Source organism: Anabrus simplex, chromosome 2 (assembly GCF_040414725.1).
Source record: "Anabrus simplex isolate iqAnaSimp1 chromosome 2, ASM4041472v1, whole genome shotgun sequence".
Classification (NCBI taxonomy): domain Eukaryota; kingdom Metazoa; phylum Arthropoda; class Insecta; order Orthoptera; family Tettigoniidae; genus Anabrus; species Anabrus simplex.
In genome coordinates this window covers 336,317,683-336,335,060 of record NC_090266.1, presented here as the reverse complement: position 1 = coordinate 336,335,060, position 17,378 = coordinate 336,317,683, and the positions used below count along the sequence as shown (strand labels likewise).

The 17,378-nt window shown below is 41.7% G+C and overlaps 1 protein-coding gene across 4 annotated transcripts in view; it reads right to left on the bottom strand.

Annotated features, from left to right (window-relative positions):
* Positions 1 to 17,378, bottom strand: part of LOC136864120 (oxysterol-binding protein-related protein 11) — a 353,345-nt gene that overhangs the window by 168,138 nt on the left and 167,829 nt on the right. For all 4 annotated transcript variants that reach the window (XM_067140720.2, XM_067140724.2, XM_067140721.2 and 1 more), the window contains one exon: positions 6,214 to 6,433. In XM_067140720.2, coding sequence (XP_066996821.2) covers positions 6,214 to 6,433 — 220 coding nt within the window. The remainder of the gene's footprint in view (positions 1 to 6,213; positions 6,434 to 17,378) is intronic.

Below are 17,378 nucleotides of genomic sequence, written 5' to 3'. Positions count from 1 at the left end.
CAACATCAATTAATTGAGCTGCTTGGGGGAACACAATGGGAAGTGCCACTGCCATGCATGCATTTTGAGATATAGGGCCATCGATGCTACCTATGAGCAGCAGAATATAATACACTAGGGAAAGGTTCTAAATCCACTCAACAGATGTCAGGGAGAGACTCCACAGTAAGCGCCACTTGCTGTCTGCCGCGGAAACATTATGGTAAGCGACAGATAAAATGGCTGCTGCTGTGAGGGATCCATGTACTTCTTCCGAGATTATAGCCAAACTGGACGAGTTACTAGATGACGAAGATGCTCTTAGTGATCCTGATATTCCCGATCAGGATCCCGAGTACATTCCCCATGACTCAGAGGTATGTAAATTTGCAAATCTATTGTACTTTGTATGTTTCACGAACATAATGGTAAGTACATGTACATAGCATTATGTTCCAGAAATGTGTGAATTTTTAGGTTGTAGTTTAATGACTGCAGCTGAAGGCTAGATGGTTTGTGTATATGCAATTTCCTTATGAATAATAATAATAATAATAATAATAATAATAATAATAATAATAATAATAATAATAATAATAATAATAATAATAATGTCTTTGTTGTTTTTCAGGTAATCGGCGAAGGAGATCAAATAGGCCTAAATAACAAACAGCCTGTTGCTGCCACAGAAGCCTATCATGAAGGGGCAATCGAAAAGATGAAGAGGACATCTCAGAAAAGGTTGAGGTGCACCTCACAACGGAACATTAAGCAGAAAAAGCGTAACAGGGGCGAGGAATATGTATCTCGTACAGGAAAAACTGTAGATAACAAGAATGTAGGTCCTAATTGCCACTGCCCTCGTAAGTGTTTTGAGAAAGTAGGTGAAAGCAATGTGAGGCTGATGTTCAAGACATTCTGGGAATTAGGTGACTTTGGTGTTCAGAACGTGTACTTAATTGGTGCAATGAAATGTAGTGCAGTTGCAAGTCATCGTAAGACGATTGGTGAAAATTCCCGATGAAAGTGGACTGTTTCCTACTATGTAAAAGTTCATAGCTGTGATTTTAAAGTATGTAAGAAAGCTTTTCTTGCAAATCATGGCCTACATAATAATATTGGACGTGTGGAGAATATACAAAAGCAAACAGCATCTGGAGCAAGCACACCACTGCCATACAAAAGGGGCAAGCATTCCGTGCGGCCGCATGCTCATGATAAACAAGAGTGAACTATCACAATTAGAATTGAGGAAAGGTTCAACCTATTCAATACTAAGTACGTCGTATAAGATATTTAAAAACACGTTATTTTTTGTTACTAGTACTAGTAACGGTTTTGACGCTTAGCTAGAAGTTACAAAGTGGGCAGGGTATATAACATAAAACTGTGTACATAATACATGCAATGCAAAGGACAAATTGTTAACAATTTTTTACATTTAGACCTAAATGAACAATGGGTAAAATATGATGAAGTAATGTAACGCATAACAGCAGTTATAGTCTAATATGGTACATTGGTGTTATACAATAAAATTGGTTGGATGAATGAGAGTAAAAATCTTGGTATATATAATAAAACAAATCGATGAGATAAAATTGATGTTCACTCTTCTGTTATTATCAATGGAGATATATAAGTCAAGGTCCAGGGTTGTGTGTGGCTGGCAAAGCCATCAAATATTTGTTTATGACCGGTATGCCTGAAGTTGGGTGATTGAATAAGGTTGAATTTTAAATTAAAGTTTGTCTCAGCTCAACATAGGTAGTGAAGCCTAAAAAGAAAGAAAAGCTAAGTTAATAAAGTGGATTGCTTGAGATAGGGTAAGGTATGTGATGGAATATGGGACTGGCCTTGTTCAGTGTACTTGTTGTGTGTTGTGAGAAGAGGTGTGGATTGAACCCATTCACGTACAATTACTGCTTTCGTTCAATCAGAAGGTACTTTACTAATATTCCATGCTAATCCTGTTCGACTACTTAGCTGAATGGTCAGCACTGAGACCTCCATTTCAGAAGGTCCCAGGTTCGATTCACGGCTTGGTCACAGATTTTTAATCGCATCTGATCAATTCTTCTGGATTGGGGACTGGCTGTTTGTGTTTGTTCCGACAATCTCCTTTTCATATACAGACAAAACACCACACAACAAACCAACACAGAAACATGCAACAGTGTTTACATCCCTACACATAAGATTGATGATAGGAAGGGCATCCAGCCATAAAACAAGGCCATATTCACATGTGCAACATAGTAGTTTTCATCCAGGATCCCACAGGTGTGGGGAAAACTGTAGTTGTGGTAGTAGTAGTAGTAGTAGTAGCAGCAGCAGTTCTATGCTAATCCGACTCCGTGAAGCCAGTTTATCTCAGCCTTCCCATTCAAGTCTAACTTCATCTATTTCTGCCACTTTATGACAATGTAGTTTATTTACCATCCTTTATATCTCCTGGTGTGTAATTACAGTGCTGTCATTGTTCTCCTTCCCATGAACATAATTGCTTGGGACATGAACCGAAAGATTTCCTTTTATGCTGAGATGATTTTCAAAATATTCCTTTCATCTGTTAAGTGCTGCCCTAGATTATATAATGAATTTACCTAAACTATACCAAATCCTATTCATTTCCCTTTTCCCTCCCTTTCTAAGATTCTTTACTGCTGTCCCCGTTTTTACCAACAAGGTAATTTGCCCCAGACTCGTCAGCCAATCCCAGGCGTGCTCAGTCCGAAATGTGATAAAAATAATGCCCTAAAAATACATACACCCTGGATCTTGATGGGGAACATATAACTAAATACGGACACGGTGAGGTCAATTAAAACTACAAATAAAGCAAGGCGAAGCACGACGTCAGTTTTGGAGGAAAATCTGTTTATTAAAAATAAACAAGATAAATATTTTTTAAAAATAGCAAAGCATCAAATAATCAGATTTACATGACTCGGATAGGGCTTTTTTCTTTCCAGCTGGACAAAGCCCATCTTGAGATTCAGAAAATATAACAAATTTTCAGTGTATGCCGACACACATACTGAACATATCAAATTAATATTTTAAAAATTAATTTTAACACACGGGCTTGCGTGCGCGCACCACGCTCCTGGCTTTACTTTTTGTTAACACCTTAAGTGCCACATATGCAGTGAAAAAAAATTCCATCCAGGCCATTCTTTCTTTTTTTACTATAGAGTATAAAATAGCGCATCTTATTACAGAAAAGTACCTTTTAGTCATCTTGGGCCAAAATTGTAGTCATAACATTGTGTTGAAATTGTGGTGACACATTGGTCTCACGCAGCCACTGACACTACCTTCCAGCTGTATAGGCCGCGTGAGACCAATGTGTCACCACATATCCTAGCACAGTTTTCACCTTCCTGACACACTGGTATACGTCTGTCTCATTAGCTGATGAACTACTAAAGAATAAAACTCATATCTTTGGAACACTGAAATCTAAACGGAAGTATATTCCAACCGATGTTACTAAAAGCAAGTTAGCAAGAGGAGAGACAAGAGCCCGTGAAAGTATCACTGGTGTGGTTGTTCAGAAATCGCATGATAAAAGAGACGTGTTAATTTTGACAACTAAACACACTGGTGAGACGGTCATTAATCAGAGGAGGGATGGTGAATGCAAAAGTCACGGAGTGTTATAGAGTATAACAAATGCAAACCGTACATTCATTTACCAGATCATAAAAAGAGCTATAGTACTTCCCTGAGACGGGGAGTAAAATGGTACAGAAAAATGGCTATTGAGATATTGATCGACACAAGTATAGTAAATGCCATATATATTTCAAATCAACTTGGGAATAAGAGTATATCTGTTACCCAGTTCAAAGAGGACATTGTTGAACAGTGAACAGGTACCGGTATCAAAGATCTTCAATTCCCCAACAAGTACCAAAAAATGGGTATTACCCCACCGACTGGATGATGTAGGCTGGCAGGGAAGGCAAAAATGAAGTAAGTGTTATGAAGAGATCCATCGGGAATCAGGAAGGCAATATGCCATGAAGAAGACTCTGCAGTCTAAGTTCAAATGATCAGCCTATGAAAATTTCTTCTGTTTGGACTGTTTCTTCAAAGTGCACAAATTTGTAGTGTGACTGTGATTGTGAAACACAGTTTGAATTTTATTTCTTCAGAAAGTCTCATTTGTTATACTTTAAATTCATATGCAAGAAGTGTACCACTTTGTGGTGTGATTGCGAATGAGACAAAGTTACAAATATTTTTTCTAGAAAGTTCATGTAATTTTTATGCCCTATATTTTCAATTCGTCTATAGACCCTGATATGAGACAATGAACAATGAGTACACTGTACAGTACAATCTTTTGTTATTTGTACACATGACACGATCTGAAAACAATAAAAATGTCATCATAATTTATTTATTGTGGTCGATATATTACAGTGACGTCCAGGCTACGTTGTGCCACATCGGACTCGCAAATGAACAGGCCAAGAATAGATTCATGACGTACTGGCCACCTACTTTCATTTAACATACGTTTACATGTCAAGTGTGATGACTGTATGGTACCACGGTGCCTGAGACTTGGAGAGTGCGCGTGAGTCCACAGCGGACTCACGCGGCCCGACTGGCAGTAAGCTCTGTGAGTCAACGTTGGTCTCACGTGGCACTCAAGGTGTTAAAAACCTTTAACTGTAGATGAGTACGTTCCCCAATTCTGCACACTTGATATTGCAGTGGGGTCCCTAAACTTAAGGAAAGACGTGATCTAATGCCCAAAAGGGGTGGGGGGAACTAACCTAACTGTACAATATATAACACGCTGAGTGGTAAAACATCCTACGCACAAAATATACCTCTCGAGCCATGAACAATCTCCTGAGCATAACAAACACTGCAGATAGGAGCCACACAAACAAAAACATATAAATGGCAATATATACATTCAAAGAAACAAAACATATCATATTTTCCAGGGTTCACCAAGAAAAGCATGCAGCATTCACGCAACTTGCATCCACTTAGAGCCTCAACGAAAATGAAAGGAAACATAATTTGACGTTAAGCAACACTTCCTATTTAACACAGGTTCCGGAAAAATAATTACATGATACAAAATCAATTTTAAAGAAAAAAGTGACAGAGTAGGCTTTACCTTTCAACACCTATTTCAACGTTGTAACCTGGAAGAGATGAGATGACACAAATATTCCTCAGCGCGGTTATATCGTAAAAGAAAATCCGGAACAAACGTCGCAATATAAAAACTCTCGTCAACTACAACAACCGTAGAGACATGGACAGAAACAATAAAATCACGAAGTATAGGCCGCTCAAATAAAACTCTCCTCGGTAGACAAACATATCACCCTCACCAACACACGGCGGAATGACTCAAAGTGGAGATCGATGTCTCCCAAAATAAAGCAGCAATAGCAAAATCACAGGGTCCAACCCTTTACACACGCTGTTGAACAGTCTACCCGAGGCAAGTCGCGCAATCAAGAAAATGCAGGCCTTTCAGATGAGGAACGCGTCCTCTTACTCAAATCACACAAAATAATATCTCATGTCCTACAGTAGCGTAAAACTGAAGAAACTTATGTAATACTTACATCATGATTGAGTTATACAATTAACAGATTTTACTTGGATATTTTTCCCAGATCAAACTGAAATTACTGCTGTCAAATTACAACCTCTAATCCTTCTTTATCTTAATTCTCAATTCTCAATCTGAAGATCGGTTGTCAGCAATTTTTCTCCTCCACTCCCCTCTGCTCTATGCTAGTCTCTTAATTTCTTCATATGATACTGCTCCTACATCTTCTCTGATCTGTCACCGTATTGCAGGCTAATTATTCGTCTTACTTTCTTGCCCTGAATCATTCCTTTCATTACATTAACAACAAAACTATTGTGCCTGTAGAGATGGCCAATTAATTTGTCTCTTCTTTTGCTTACTCTTCACAGTAGAGATCTTTTTTTTTTTTTTCTTCATTTCTAAGTTTTGCTGTCTAGAAGATCTTTTCCACCCCCCTTCAGCACCACATCTCAAATGCCTCCAGAAGTTTCTTATTGCATGCACCAATACCCATGTTTTGAAGCCATAGAAGGCCATACTCCAAACATAATCCTTATCCTTATAACACTTATTAAAGTAAATTAAAACATTTTATAAATAATTACAGCCAATGTCCATATCAGTCAATAAAATTAATTTTCATTTCACATGCTCACCTGACAAAGTAGTCTGGATGGCCCATACAGTCAGCAAACATCTCTAGGAGAGACCGCCTTTCAAGAATAAAAGTTGGAAGGACAACGCGTGTAAGATCCATTCCAAGTTTTAACTGGGACAGGAGATGTAATATAACAGACTTATGTTCCTCTGCTGGAATAGATCCATCATCAGACACATCATCCTCATCTGTGATTTCATCCTTTGAACTGATGTCTTCTGTAAGTGTACATTGCTACTATTAGTGAAAAGCATAGCTGGCAAGTAACACTCTATATTTCAATATATATTGATAAAAAAATGATTACAAAACCTGTTTTAACTTCATAGAATAGATAGATCCTTGAAATAGTATAGTAGCTTTTTTTTTTTTTTTACTTTGCACCGACACACATAGGTCTTATGGCGATGATGGGAAAGTTAAGGGCTAGGAGTAGAAATGAAGCGGCTGGAGCCTTATTTAAGTTACAACCCCAGCATTAGCCTGGTGTGAAAATGGAAAACAGAAAATCATCTTCAGGGCAGCTGAGAGTGGGGTTCGAATGCACTATCTCCTGAATGCAAGCTCGCAGCTGCCCAACCCAAACCGCATGACAAAATTGCTCGGAATTAGTACACTAGCCTTTCACAAATCCAGCCTTTGATTATTATGCCCAGCACTTACATATCTTAAAAATAACATAAGAAAGTAAAATGTGATGCAAAGTATTAGTGATCTGCGAAAAAGAAAATTACAATGAAAGCCTAACAAAACTTTAATTCCAAATAGAAATATAAATCTGCTATATCAGCCTAATGAATGAACATATTAATTGTTATAGTAGGGGAAGGGAGGGGCAAGATGGGGTGTGTGTGTGTATTTGTCTTACCTTCCAGAAAACTATCAGACATAATATATGGAATATTTTTTTAAGTAAGGGCCATTTTTTAAATAATAATGTAGTTAGTTACCTCTCAGCATCCTTTGCGAACAAGCAGCCATCAGTTGCAGCTGTGTAGCTAAACTGTGCATCTTTAAAATGTTCAAGATTATTGAATTGCCCGCCGTGTGTGAGATACGGTCTTTATTACATTTTTTTAGTGCAAGAAACATGTCGGCTGCCGACATTCATCATCACCTTTGTAAGCTGTATGGTGATTTTCCTCAAATGTCTAAGTCTGTACTGTATAAAATTGTGTCTGTAAACCTAAACTTCAGGAAAATGTCCTCTTGATTGGTACCCAAACTCCTCACAGAAGATCACAAACGACAGAGAATGGCCAGTTACCTTACCTTTTTGACTTGTTATGCTCAGGAAGGGGATGACATGTTGAATCGAATCATCACAGGAGATGAAACATGGGTACCCCATTTCATCCCTGAATCCAAGTCAATGGAATGGAGACACTCATCCCTTCGTGTGAAGGTCAAACCCAAACCAACGTTGTCACAGAGCAAGATCATGTCAACCGTGTTCTGAGAAAGGCATGGTGTTTTGCTGGTGGACTTTATGCCAAGAGGAACGACGATCAACGAAGAAGCCTACAGCGCAGCCTTCACTAAACTCCAATGTGCGGTTCAGAACAAAAGATGCAGCATGCAGACAAAGAGAATTCTGCTCCCTCACGATAACGCAAGGCCTCACACTGCTGTTCAGACTCGGGCACTGATAGAGTCTTATAGAAGGGAAGTCTTTGATCACCCACTGTATAGCCCTGACCTTGCTGCAAAAGATTTTCCCCATTTTTGGCAGCTGAAACGTCATCTTGGCAGGCAGCACATCAACGATGATGAAGAAGTGGAAACGGACGTAAATTCTTGGCTGTCAGAGCAGGCGGCAAACTTCTTTGAAGAAGGATTTCAAAACTTAGTTTTACGGTATAACAAGTGCCTAAGTAAACAAGGCAACTATGTAGTAAAATAAATAAACGTATGTAAAGCTTAAAAATAAATGTGGTTTGAAAATAAAATGTTTGGTTATTTTGATAAAAAATCAGCCCTTAATAAAAAATAGCCCTTATATATCAAGATTACCTGGCACCTAGATCAGTTTCAAATATACTAGTTCTTGAATATTATCCATTACTGAATTTCTAGAGGTTTCTTTTTTTTCCACAATTTGCTTAATGTTGCACCAACATAGATAGGTTTTATAGCAATGAAGGGAGAGGAAAGGGGTAGACGCGGGAGGGAAGCGGCCATGGCCTTAATTAGGGTACAGCCCCAGCATTTGCATTTGAAAATGAGAAACCATGGAAAGCCATCTTCAGGGCTGCCGACAGTGGGGGTTGGAACTATCTCCCAAATGCAAGCTGACAGCCACATGACCCAAACTGCGCAGCCACTCACCCAATATTCTTTTTCATTACAGAAATGATCACGGAAATATGAAATGAAATGTGTACATGCTACACCTGGGGCAAGGCAGAAACGTCCTCACTTTGTCCCTTAAGGTATGACTATTTAAATGTTAAAAGCCACTCCCAATGTTGAATAACAGCAGAATACCGAGTAAAAGTGGAGAGAGGGTCAACTAGCTATTGTATCAGTTAGACATTTAACCCCTAGCCAAGCTCAAAAGATGTTACACCATTTTTCCAAGTTGGTTACGTGAAAGACAATATAAGTGGTCACCACCATGGCAGAAACCAATATCATGACTATGTAACTGAATCACTATACAGAAGCAACTTTATAACTCAAACAGAAAATGTACAATTACTTAGAAAAGGAAACTGGACCCCGAGCACAGAAAGAGGAAACCAAAGAAGAAAATGAACAAATGTTCTTCCGCAGAAGAAAGTGATGATGCTGAGTGAATTTTTATGGCCATTTCTTCTCTAAATGTATAGAATGGTGGGTTATGTGTGTTTAGGATGCCCTGGATGATCTTAATATGCATGCGGAAGGGAAGAGGATGAGAGCGAATGTGTTATAAATGTGTCCGGCATGAGGTATCACCATTATTTCAAGAAAAACATATTTTTATTTTGTGTGTTAGATTTGGAAATGTTATTTTGATGTACTTTATGGGCAGATATTGAGAGTACTTGTAGTAATATTTACGATTATATTATCAATAAGGATTATGTTCTGAAGAACGAAGAACTTTTCTCTTAACATTCCCATCTTGCCCCCTCTCCTACATGGCAACATTGCTTTGAGTTTGTGAGATGGAAAACGTGTCAACATGGGAAGCATGTAGTGAAGCACTATTAGTTAAGTATACATCTAAATTGCAGGTAACAGTATTTTGTCTTCAGTTAACAGGAGGGTTCCAATATCAGTGGTAATGCCAGTGACTAGAGTTTTACAACTACATTTGTCCAGTGCAATAATATTTTATAAGATTTGAGTACTAAAAATCCACAGAAGATAAGTGATGAAGGAAAAGAAAAGAAAAAGAAAAGAAAAGAAAAGAAAAGAAAAGAAAAGAAAAGAAAAGAAAAGAAAAGAAAAGGAAAGAAAACCGAGCTCGATAGCTGCAGTCGTTTAAGTGCGGCCAGTATCCAGTCTTCGGGAGATAGTAGGTTCGAACCCCACTGTAGGCAGCCCTGAAAATCGTTTTCCGTGGTTTCCCATTTTCACACCAGACAAATGCTGGGGCTGTACCTTAATTAAGGCCACGGCCGCTTCCTTCCCACTCCCAGCCCTTCCCTGTTCCCATCGTCGCCATAAGACCTATCTGTGTCGGCGCGACGTAAAGCAACTAGAAAAAAAAAAAAAAAAAAAAGAAAAGAAAAGGGTGGTTCATGTTTGTGGGTTACTGTAGTCACGGCCTAGTTCGTGAACCATGGGCAACGGCTGAGTGGCCTAGTAAGTGGTCCTGGGAGTCGGGATACCAGTTGCTATGGAATGGGAGTGGGCATCTCGGACATATCCTGAGTCGTGGCCCTCCTTGTGCTCAGGCGGCTAGGACTATAAAATTCACCGGTGGTCCATAACCCGTTAGAGGAGAGATCCTCACTTGGACTATGTGCAAGTAGGGCAGCATCCTGCTTCATGAATTAACCGAGCTCAGAACACTTTAAGCAAGCCTCGGACCTATGGGAGTAATGGAGTCCCACTCCCATTTGACAGGCGAGGGACTCCTTGGAAACAACTTGGCAAACAAAATGGAATTTGATGGGGAGCTATCAATATTAATGGGGCTTATGGAAGAAAGAAGGTAGAACTGGCTGAGTCAGCAAAGAGGATGCATCTGGATGTGCTAGGAGTAAGTGATATTCGGGTAAGGGGAGATAATGAGGAAGAGATAGGAGATTATAAAGTGTACTTGACGGGTGTTAGAAAGGGAAGGGCAGAGTCTGGGGTAGGGCTCTTTATCAGGAATACCATTGCAAGCAACATAGTTTCTGTTAGGCACGTAAATGAGCGAATGATGTGGGTAGATTTGTCAGTGGGAGGAATTAGGACAAGAATTGTGTCCGTGTATTCACCATGTGAGGGTGCAGATGAGGATGAAGTTGACAAGTTTTATGAAGCACTGAGTGACATCGTGGTCAGGGTGAACAGCAAGGATAGAATAGTGCTAATGGGTGATTTCAATGCGAGAGTTGGGAATAGAACTGAAGGATACGAAAGGGTGATTGGTAAATGTGGGGAAGATATGGAAGCTAATGGGAATGGGAAGCGTTTGCTGGACTTCTGTGCTAGTATGGGTTTAGCTGTTACGAATACATTCTTCAAGCATAAGGCTATTCACCGCTACACATGGGAGGCTAGGGGCACCAGATCCATAATAGACTATATCTTAACGGACTTTGAATTCAGGAAATCTGTTAGGAATGTACGAGTTTTTCGCGGATTTTTCGATGATACAGACCACTATCTGATCTCTAGTGAACTAAGTATCTCTAGGCCTATGGGTAGAGAAAGTGAAATCTGTCTGCAAACGAATAAGAGTAGAAAATCTCCAGGACGAGGAAATTAGACAGAAGTACATGGATATGATTAGTGAGAAGTTTCGAACAGTAGACAGTAAGCAGGTTCAGGATATAGAAAGTGAATGGGTGGCATACAGGGATGCTGTAGTAGAAACAGCAAGGGAATGCCTAGGAACAACTGTGTGTAAAGATGGGAAAAGGCGAACATCTTGGTGGAATGATGAAGTGAGAGCAGCCTGTAAACGTAAAAAGAAGGCTCCAAAAAAATGGCTCCAAACAAGGGCCGAGGCAGACAGGGATTGGTACGTAGATGAAAGAAACAGAGCAAAACAAATAGTTGTTGAATCCAAAAAGAAGTCATGGGAAGAGTTTGGTAATAACCTGGAAAGGCTAGGTCAAGCAGCAGGTAAAGAATCTTCGGAAGGGAGGAAAAAAGGAAATGAATAGTGTTTTGAGTAATTCAGGTGAACTCATAATAGATCCCAGGGAATCACTGGAGAGGTGGAGGGAATATTTTGAACATCTTCTCAATGTAAAAGGAAATCATCCTGGTGGTGTTGCAAACAGCCAAGCTCATGGGGAGGAGGAAAATGATGTTGGTGAAATTATGCTTGAGGAAGTGGAAAGGATAGTAAATAAACTCCATTGTCATAAGGCAGCAGGAATAGATGAAATTAGACCTGAAATGGTGAAGTATAGTGGGAAGGCAGGGATGAAATGGCTTCATAGAGTAGTAAAATTAGCGTGGAGTGTTGGTAAGGTACCTTCAGATTGGACAAAAGCAGTAATTGCACCTATCTATAAGCAAGGGAACAGGAAGGATTGCAACAACTATCGAGGTATCTCATTGATTAGTATACCAGGCAAAGTATTCACTGGCATCTTGGCAGGGAGGGTGCGATCAGTCGTTGAGAGGAAGTTGGATGAAAACCAGTGTGGTTTCAGACCACAGAGAGGCTGTCAGGATCAGATTTTCAGTATGCGCCAGGTAATTGAAAAATGCTACGAGAGGAATAGGAAGTTGTGTTTATGTTTCGTAGATCTAGAGAAAGCATATGACAGGTACCGAGGGAAAAGATGTTCGCCATACTGGGGGACTATGGAATTAAAGGTAGATTATTAAAATCAATCAAAGGCATTTATGTTGACAATTGGGCTTCAGTGAGAATTGATGGTAGAATGAGTTCTTGGTTCAGGGTATTTACAGGAGTTAGACGAAGCTGTAATCTTTCACCTTTGCTGTTCGTAGTTTACATGGATCATCTGCTGAAAGGTATAAAATGGCAGGGAGGGATTCAGTTAGGTGGAAATGTAGTAAGCAGTTTGGCCTATGCTGACGACTTGGTTTTAATGGCAGACTGTGCAGAAAGCCTGCAATCTAATATCTTGGAACTTGAAAATAGGTGCAATGAGTATGGTATGAAAATTAGCCTCTCGAAGACTAAATTGATGTCAGTAGGTAAGAAATTCAACAGAATTGAATGTCAGATTGGTGATACAAAGCTAGAACAGGTCGATAATTTCAAGTATTTAGGTTGTGTGTTCTCCCAGGATGGTAATATAGTAAGTGAGATTGAATCAAGGTGCAGTAAAGCTAATGCAGTGAGCTCGCAGTTGCGATCAGCAGTATTCTGTAAGAAGGAAGTCAGCTCCCAGACGAAACTATCTTTACATCGGTCTGTTTTCAGACCAACTTTGCTTTACGGGAGCGAAAGCTGGGTGGACTCAGGATATCTTATTCATAAGTTAGAAGTAACAGACATGAAAGTAGCAAGAATGATTGTTGGTACAAACAGGTGGGAACAATGGCAGGAGGGTACTCGGAATTAGGAGATAAAGGCTAATTTAGGAATGAACTCGATGGATGAAGCTGTATGCATAAACCGGCTTCTGTGGTGGGGTCATGTGAGGCGAATGGAGGAGGATAGGTTACCTAGGAGAATAATGGACTCTGTTATGGAGGGTAAGAGAAGTAGAGGGAGACCAAGACGACGATGGTTAGACTCGGTTTCTAACGATTTAAAGATAAGAGGTATAGAACTAAATGAAGCCACAACACTAGTTGCAAATCGAGGATTGTGGCGACGTTTAGTAAATTCTCAGAGGCTTGCAGACTGAACGCTGAAAGGCATAACAGTCTATAATGATAATGTATGTATGTAATGTATGTATGAAAAGAAAAGGGGAGGGGGTAGTAATAGAACTCTAAGTGCAGAGTTCCATCCTAGTTTGTGAACAATGTAAATGAGAGGCCTAATAAGGGATGCTGAGAAGTGGGATATCAGCAACTAAGGGGTAGGAACAGGCATCTTGGATATATTCTGACACAGAATCTCCCTCTTTCTTCTTAGGTATCCAATCCACTAGTGTTCCACACTCCAAAAATGTGTACATTTTGCACAGACTAGGAGTAAACAAGGACAGCATAATGCTTTCCGTAGGCATGTCGAACATATTACTAAGGAATGGGAATGAAAACACAGTGACAAATCAAGTAATATACTGAAAGATAGGAACATGAACGGGACATAAACACAGTACTATAAACGCATCAGTGTGGGAAAAGGGAGCAGCAGAAAGAGGAGACAACACGATTGTTTACAAAAGGCTGAATAATCGAATAAGGGAAGAGGTAAAGTGCAATGTGATCAGATACTTCATTGAAATACTAGATGATGATAATTGCTGTTTTAAGTAGCCTCACATCTAGGTCACAAGCCCTGAAATGTTAGAGAATGCCCAGTAATTTCATGTTGTTACAAATGGAATTGTAGTTTGCAATCAAATATAACACCTAAATCTCACTGGCACCAAACAACAGAGATGAGCCTGTTGAGCAGAAAATATTATGTTGATAACTGAGAATTTTATAAGGTTATGGTGAAGTGGCTGCATTTTTCTATATTGGAGTTAAGTTCCAGCATGGCACCAGTTCGAGAGGACATTGAGTGGAGACTGCACAGAAGTTGCATTTGTGTTTCTGATCTTTCCAAATGTCTTTCAACTATCAATGAATTGTAAACTATATGCTGTTTCAATGAGTTTAGATGGAACATCATCCAAAGTTCTCTCATGGGACACTAGAGGTGATTAGTAACAATGAGGATGATGTGCCTGATATTACCACACTCTACAAGCGGTTACAACTAGGGCCCGGTTCTTGTGTGTGACATATGTACATGAAAATGTAGAAAATATCAGTGAAATAATATGTAATTAAATATGTAATATTCATAAAATATGTAGTAGTATTGATGCACTAAATTTACAAACATGTTTGCATATTCCTTTCATTACAACTTATGATTCAGACATGAGACAGTAAAACTGTTTTAAATAACTCCATATTCTTATGACAAAGTCATTCTTGTTGCTTTAGATCATCATCATCATCATCATCCTGAACCATCTCAAGTTTCCCGGGTGTGGTATATGAGCCTCCTCCACCTCATCCTGTCCTTGTACCATTCCTTCTCCATCAACTTGTCTACATTGTTCTTAATTAAATCTATCCATTTCCTTCGTGGCCTTCCCACGGGTCGTCTTCCTTCTACCTTTCAGTACTTAGCATTATATTGGTAATATAAATTTACTCATTCAGGACAAATATTTCATGTTCCCTATGGGAATCAACATCTGTGTCATCTGATGGCCAGGCAGGCATCAATTTTGGAAAAGAGACAAAGTCTCTCATAGTGCATTGACACTGCTGTTGGCTTCAAGTAACCTATGCAGTGGCCTCCACGGTATGCACTAGCCTTGCGTCTTGGTGGGTGTGCTATGTACCAACTGATGAGCCCAACTTAGCACATAGGGGCGAAACGCAGGCAACCAAGAATGAGTTAGCTGGAATTTATAATGTCCAATAACGGACCATTATATAGGTATTATAAATTTACTCATTCAGGACAAATGTTCCCTATGGGAATCAACATCTGTATCAGCTGATGGCCAGGTAGGCATCAATTTTGGAAAAGAGACAAAGTCTCTCATAGTGCATTGGCACTGCTGGTGGCTTCAAGTAGCCTATGCAGTGGCCTCCACGGTGTGTACGAGGACGAGCTTGACTGTGCTAGCGAGAACACGTACGTGTCTCTCGCTCTGCTGTCCCTCTCCTTGCCAGGCGCTCTGTACTTTTTAAGTATTAGCCAGGCAGTTGTACTTATTAGTACATTTTCGAAACAGCATTTGTCGGAGCTGGAGCACTTTTCAGTGCTCACTATTTCTCTTTCAGGAGCTTTATTTTCAGGAGGACCAGGATGGAGAAGCTAACTGTTCCAGCGAGACCGGCCGACTACGACTGCAGGAGAGCCGTAGCGAAACTACAAACGGCGCTCATAGCTGCAGAAGCCCCCGTTCTTCGACGCCTGGTGCTGTTGGTGTACAACCGGTGGGAGAAGCACACCTACAAGGAGACGATTTACTTAACTGATCTACTTAAAGCGTTCGCGGAGTTCATCGGAGAGTCGCTCTTCGAGATCATCAGCAGGGTGATCCCTGGCTGCGCGGTCATCATCCGCCCTAGGGATGCAACCAGCCTCAGGAGCTACGAAGAGCTGGCGTCCCAGCAGCACCAAGTGGTCCGACTACCAGGACTCGGAGAAACTGGACGTCTCAGGCTACCAGGAGACAGCCACCCAGACGGAGCCAAGGACCGAGGACGACGGCGGGGCTCCCAAGCGCCGCGGCAGCGTGGCCCCAGTTGGACCGCTGTACTTTACGAAGTACACGCAGACCAACAAGGCCGCCAACCAGGATTGTCGACCGGCTGCCAGGGCGAAATGCACGCAGATGCAGGTCTACCAGGAAGGGCCTGTTACCCGGGCGCAATCCAGGAAAGCACCCGGGATGGCGAACGTCTGCACAGCAGTGGAGGAGGACACCCCCTGGCGTTTAGAGGCTGCTGTCCAGGCCCAGCCCGCCAGTGTGACTGTCGAGCTGCAGACATCAACGTGCGCCCCACAGGACAGTGAACGCAGTCGAGTGTTAGCACCGACCGACGCCACCGCCGCCAGCCAGGAGAAGGAAGAAAACGGCAAAGCAGCAGAACCACCCGCTACCCTGGGATCACCAGGCCGGGAGGAGGGCCACCTGGAAGAGGCCTCTTCCCCTGCCGAGAAGAGATCCCCCAGATGAAGACGCTGGCCCACCATGAAAGGGCCGCCCAGCCGCAACCCAGGACTGCTCCCATGACAGCAGCGGAGCGAGGAGCCAACCAGGAGAGGACCTCAACGGGTAGCGGCAATCAGGTGAGATTGAAACATCCCTCTCAGCAGCTCTTGCAGTGTTTCCGCTGTCTGAGGTGGGGCCACCGGCAGGAGAGGTGTGGGCTCCAAGTGAAGTGCAACCGTTGTGGGGGTGATCACCACTACACGGCCTGCGCAACACTTAAGGAGGCGCCAGTGTGCGCCTACTGCGCAGGGGGCTACCCGGCCTCCCATCGCAGTTGCCCAGTCTACCGGGCCATGGCGCGGGCAGAGAGGAAGGAGGTCCGGCGTCATGACCCACCCCCTTCCAGGAGGCCCCCGCCTCGGCCTCATTCTCCGGGATCGGAGACTGGGTTCGAGGGACCCCAAGGCGGTGGTGCTGTGTGGTGGGCCCTAGTGGTACTCGACGCATGGCTCCGCAGCCGGCAAGGCCCGCGCTAGTCACGGCAGTGCCCAGACGGACTGATCCCCTGGCAGATGGAACAGCGAGACTATGATTCATGGCTAGCTGGTGCATGATACCTCTTCTCAACTAACACTACCACTGGACCATTTTCCAGTCCACATCCTTGCATGTGCTATCACAAGATATCAGGTTTTACATGTAGGCTATTTCACTTTCTGCCTATGTGGTTTTCCCCTGACCCTTCAACACCACACCTTAACACTACCTAACCAATACAAACTCTTGCTGTGGTAGCAAGTCTAACTCGGAAACCGGCAGATACTCCTTGTATCACTTCCCACTCTTCCCTTCTATCTCTTTCTTCTTAGAAACTAATAGCATGTCGGAGGCCATGTAGATTGAGTAGATGGTCACGGCGGGGGAGCGGGCTACGGGGCCCCCCCGTAAAAAAAGAAGAAAAAAACCTCCATGGTATGCACTAGCCTTGCGTCTTGGTGGGTGTGCTAAGTACCAACTGATGAGCCCAACTTAGCACATAGGGGCGAAACGCAGGCAACCAAGAATGAGTTAGTGGGAAAATTTATAATGTCCAATAACGGACCATTATATTGGTATTATAAATTTACTCATTCAGGACAAATATTTCATGTTCCCTATGGGAATCAACATCTGTATAATAGGACTT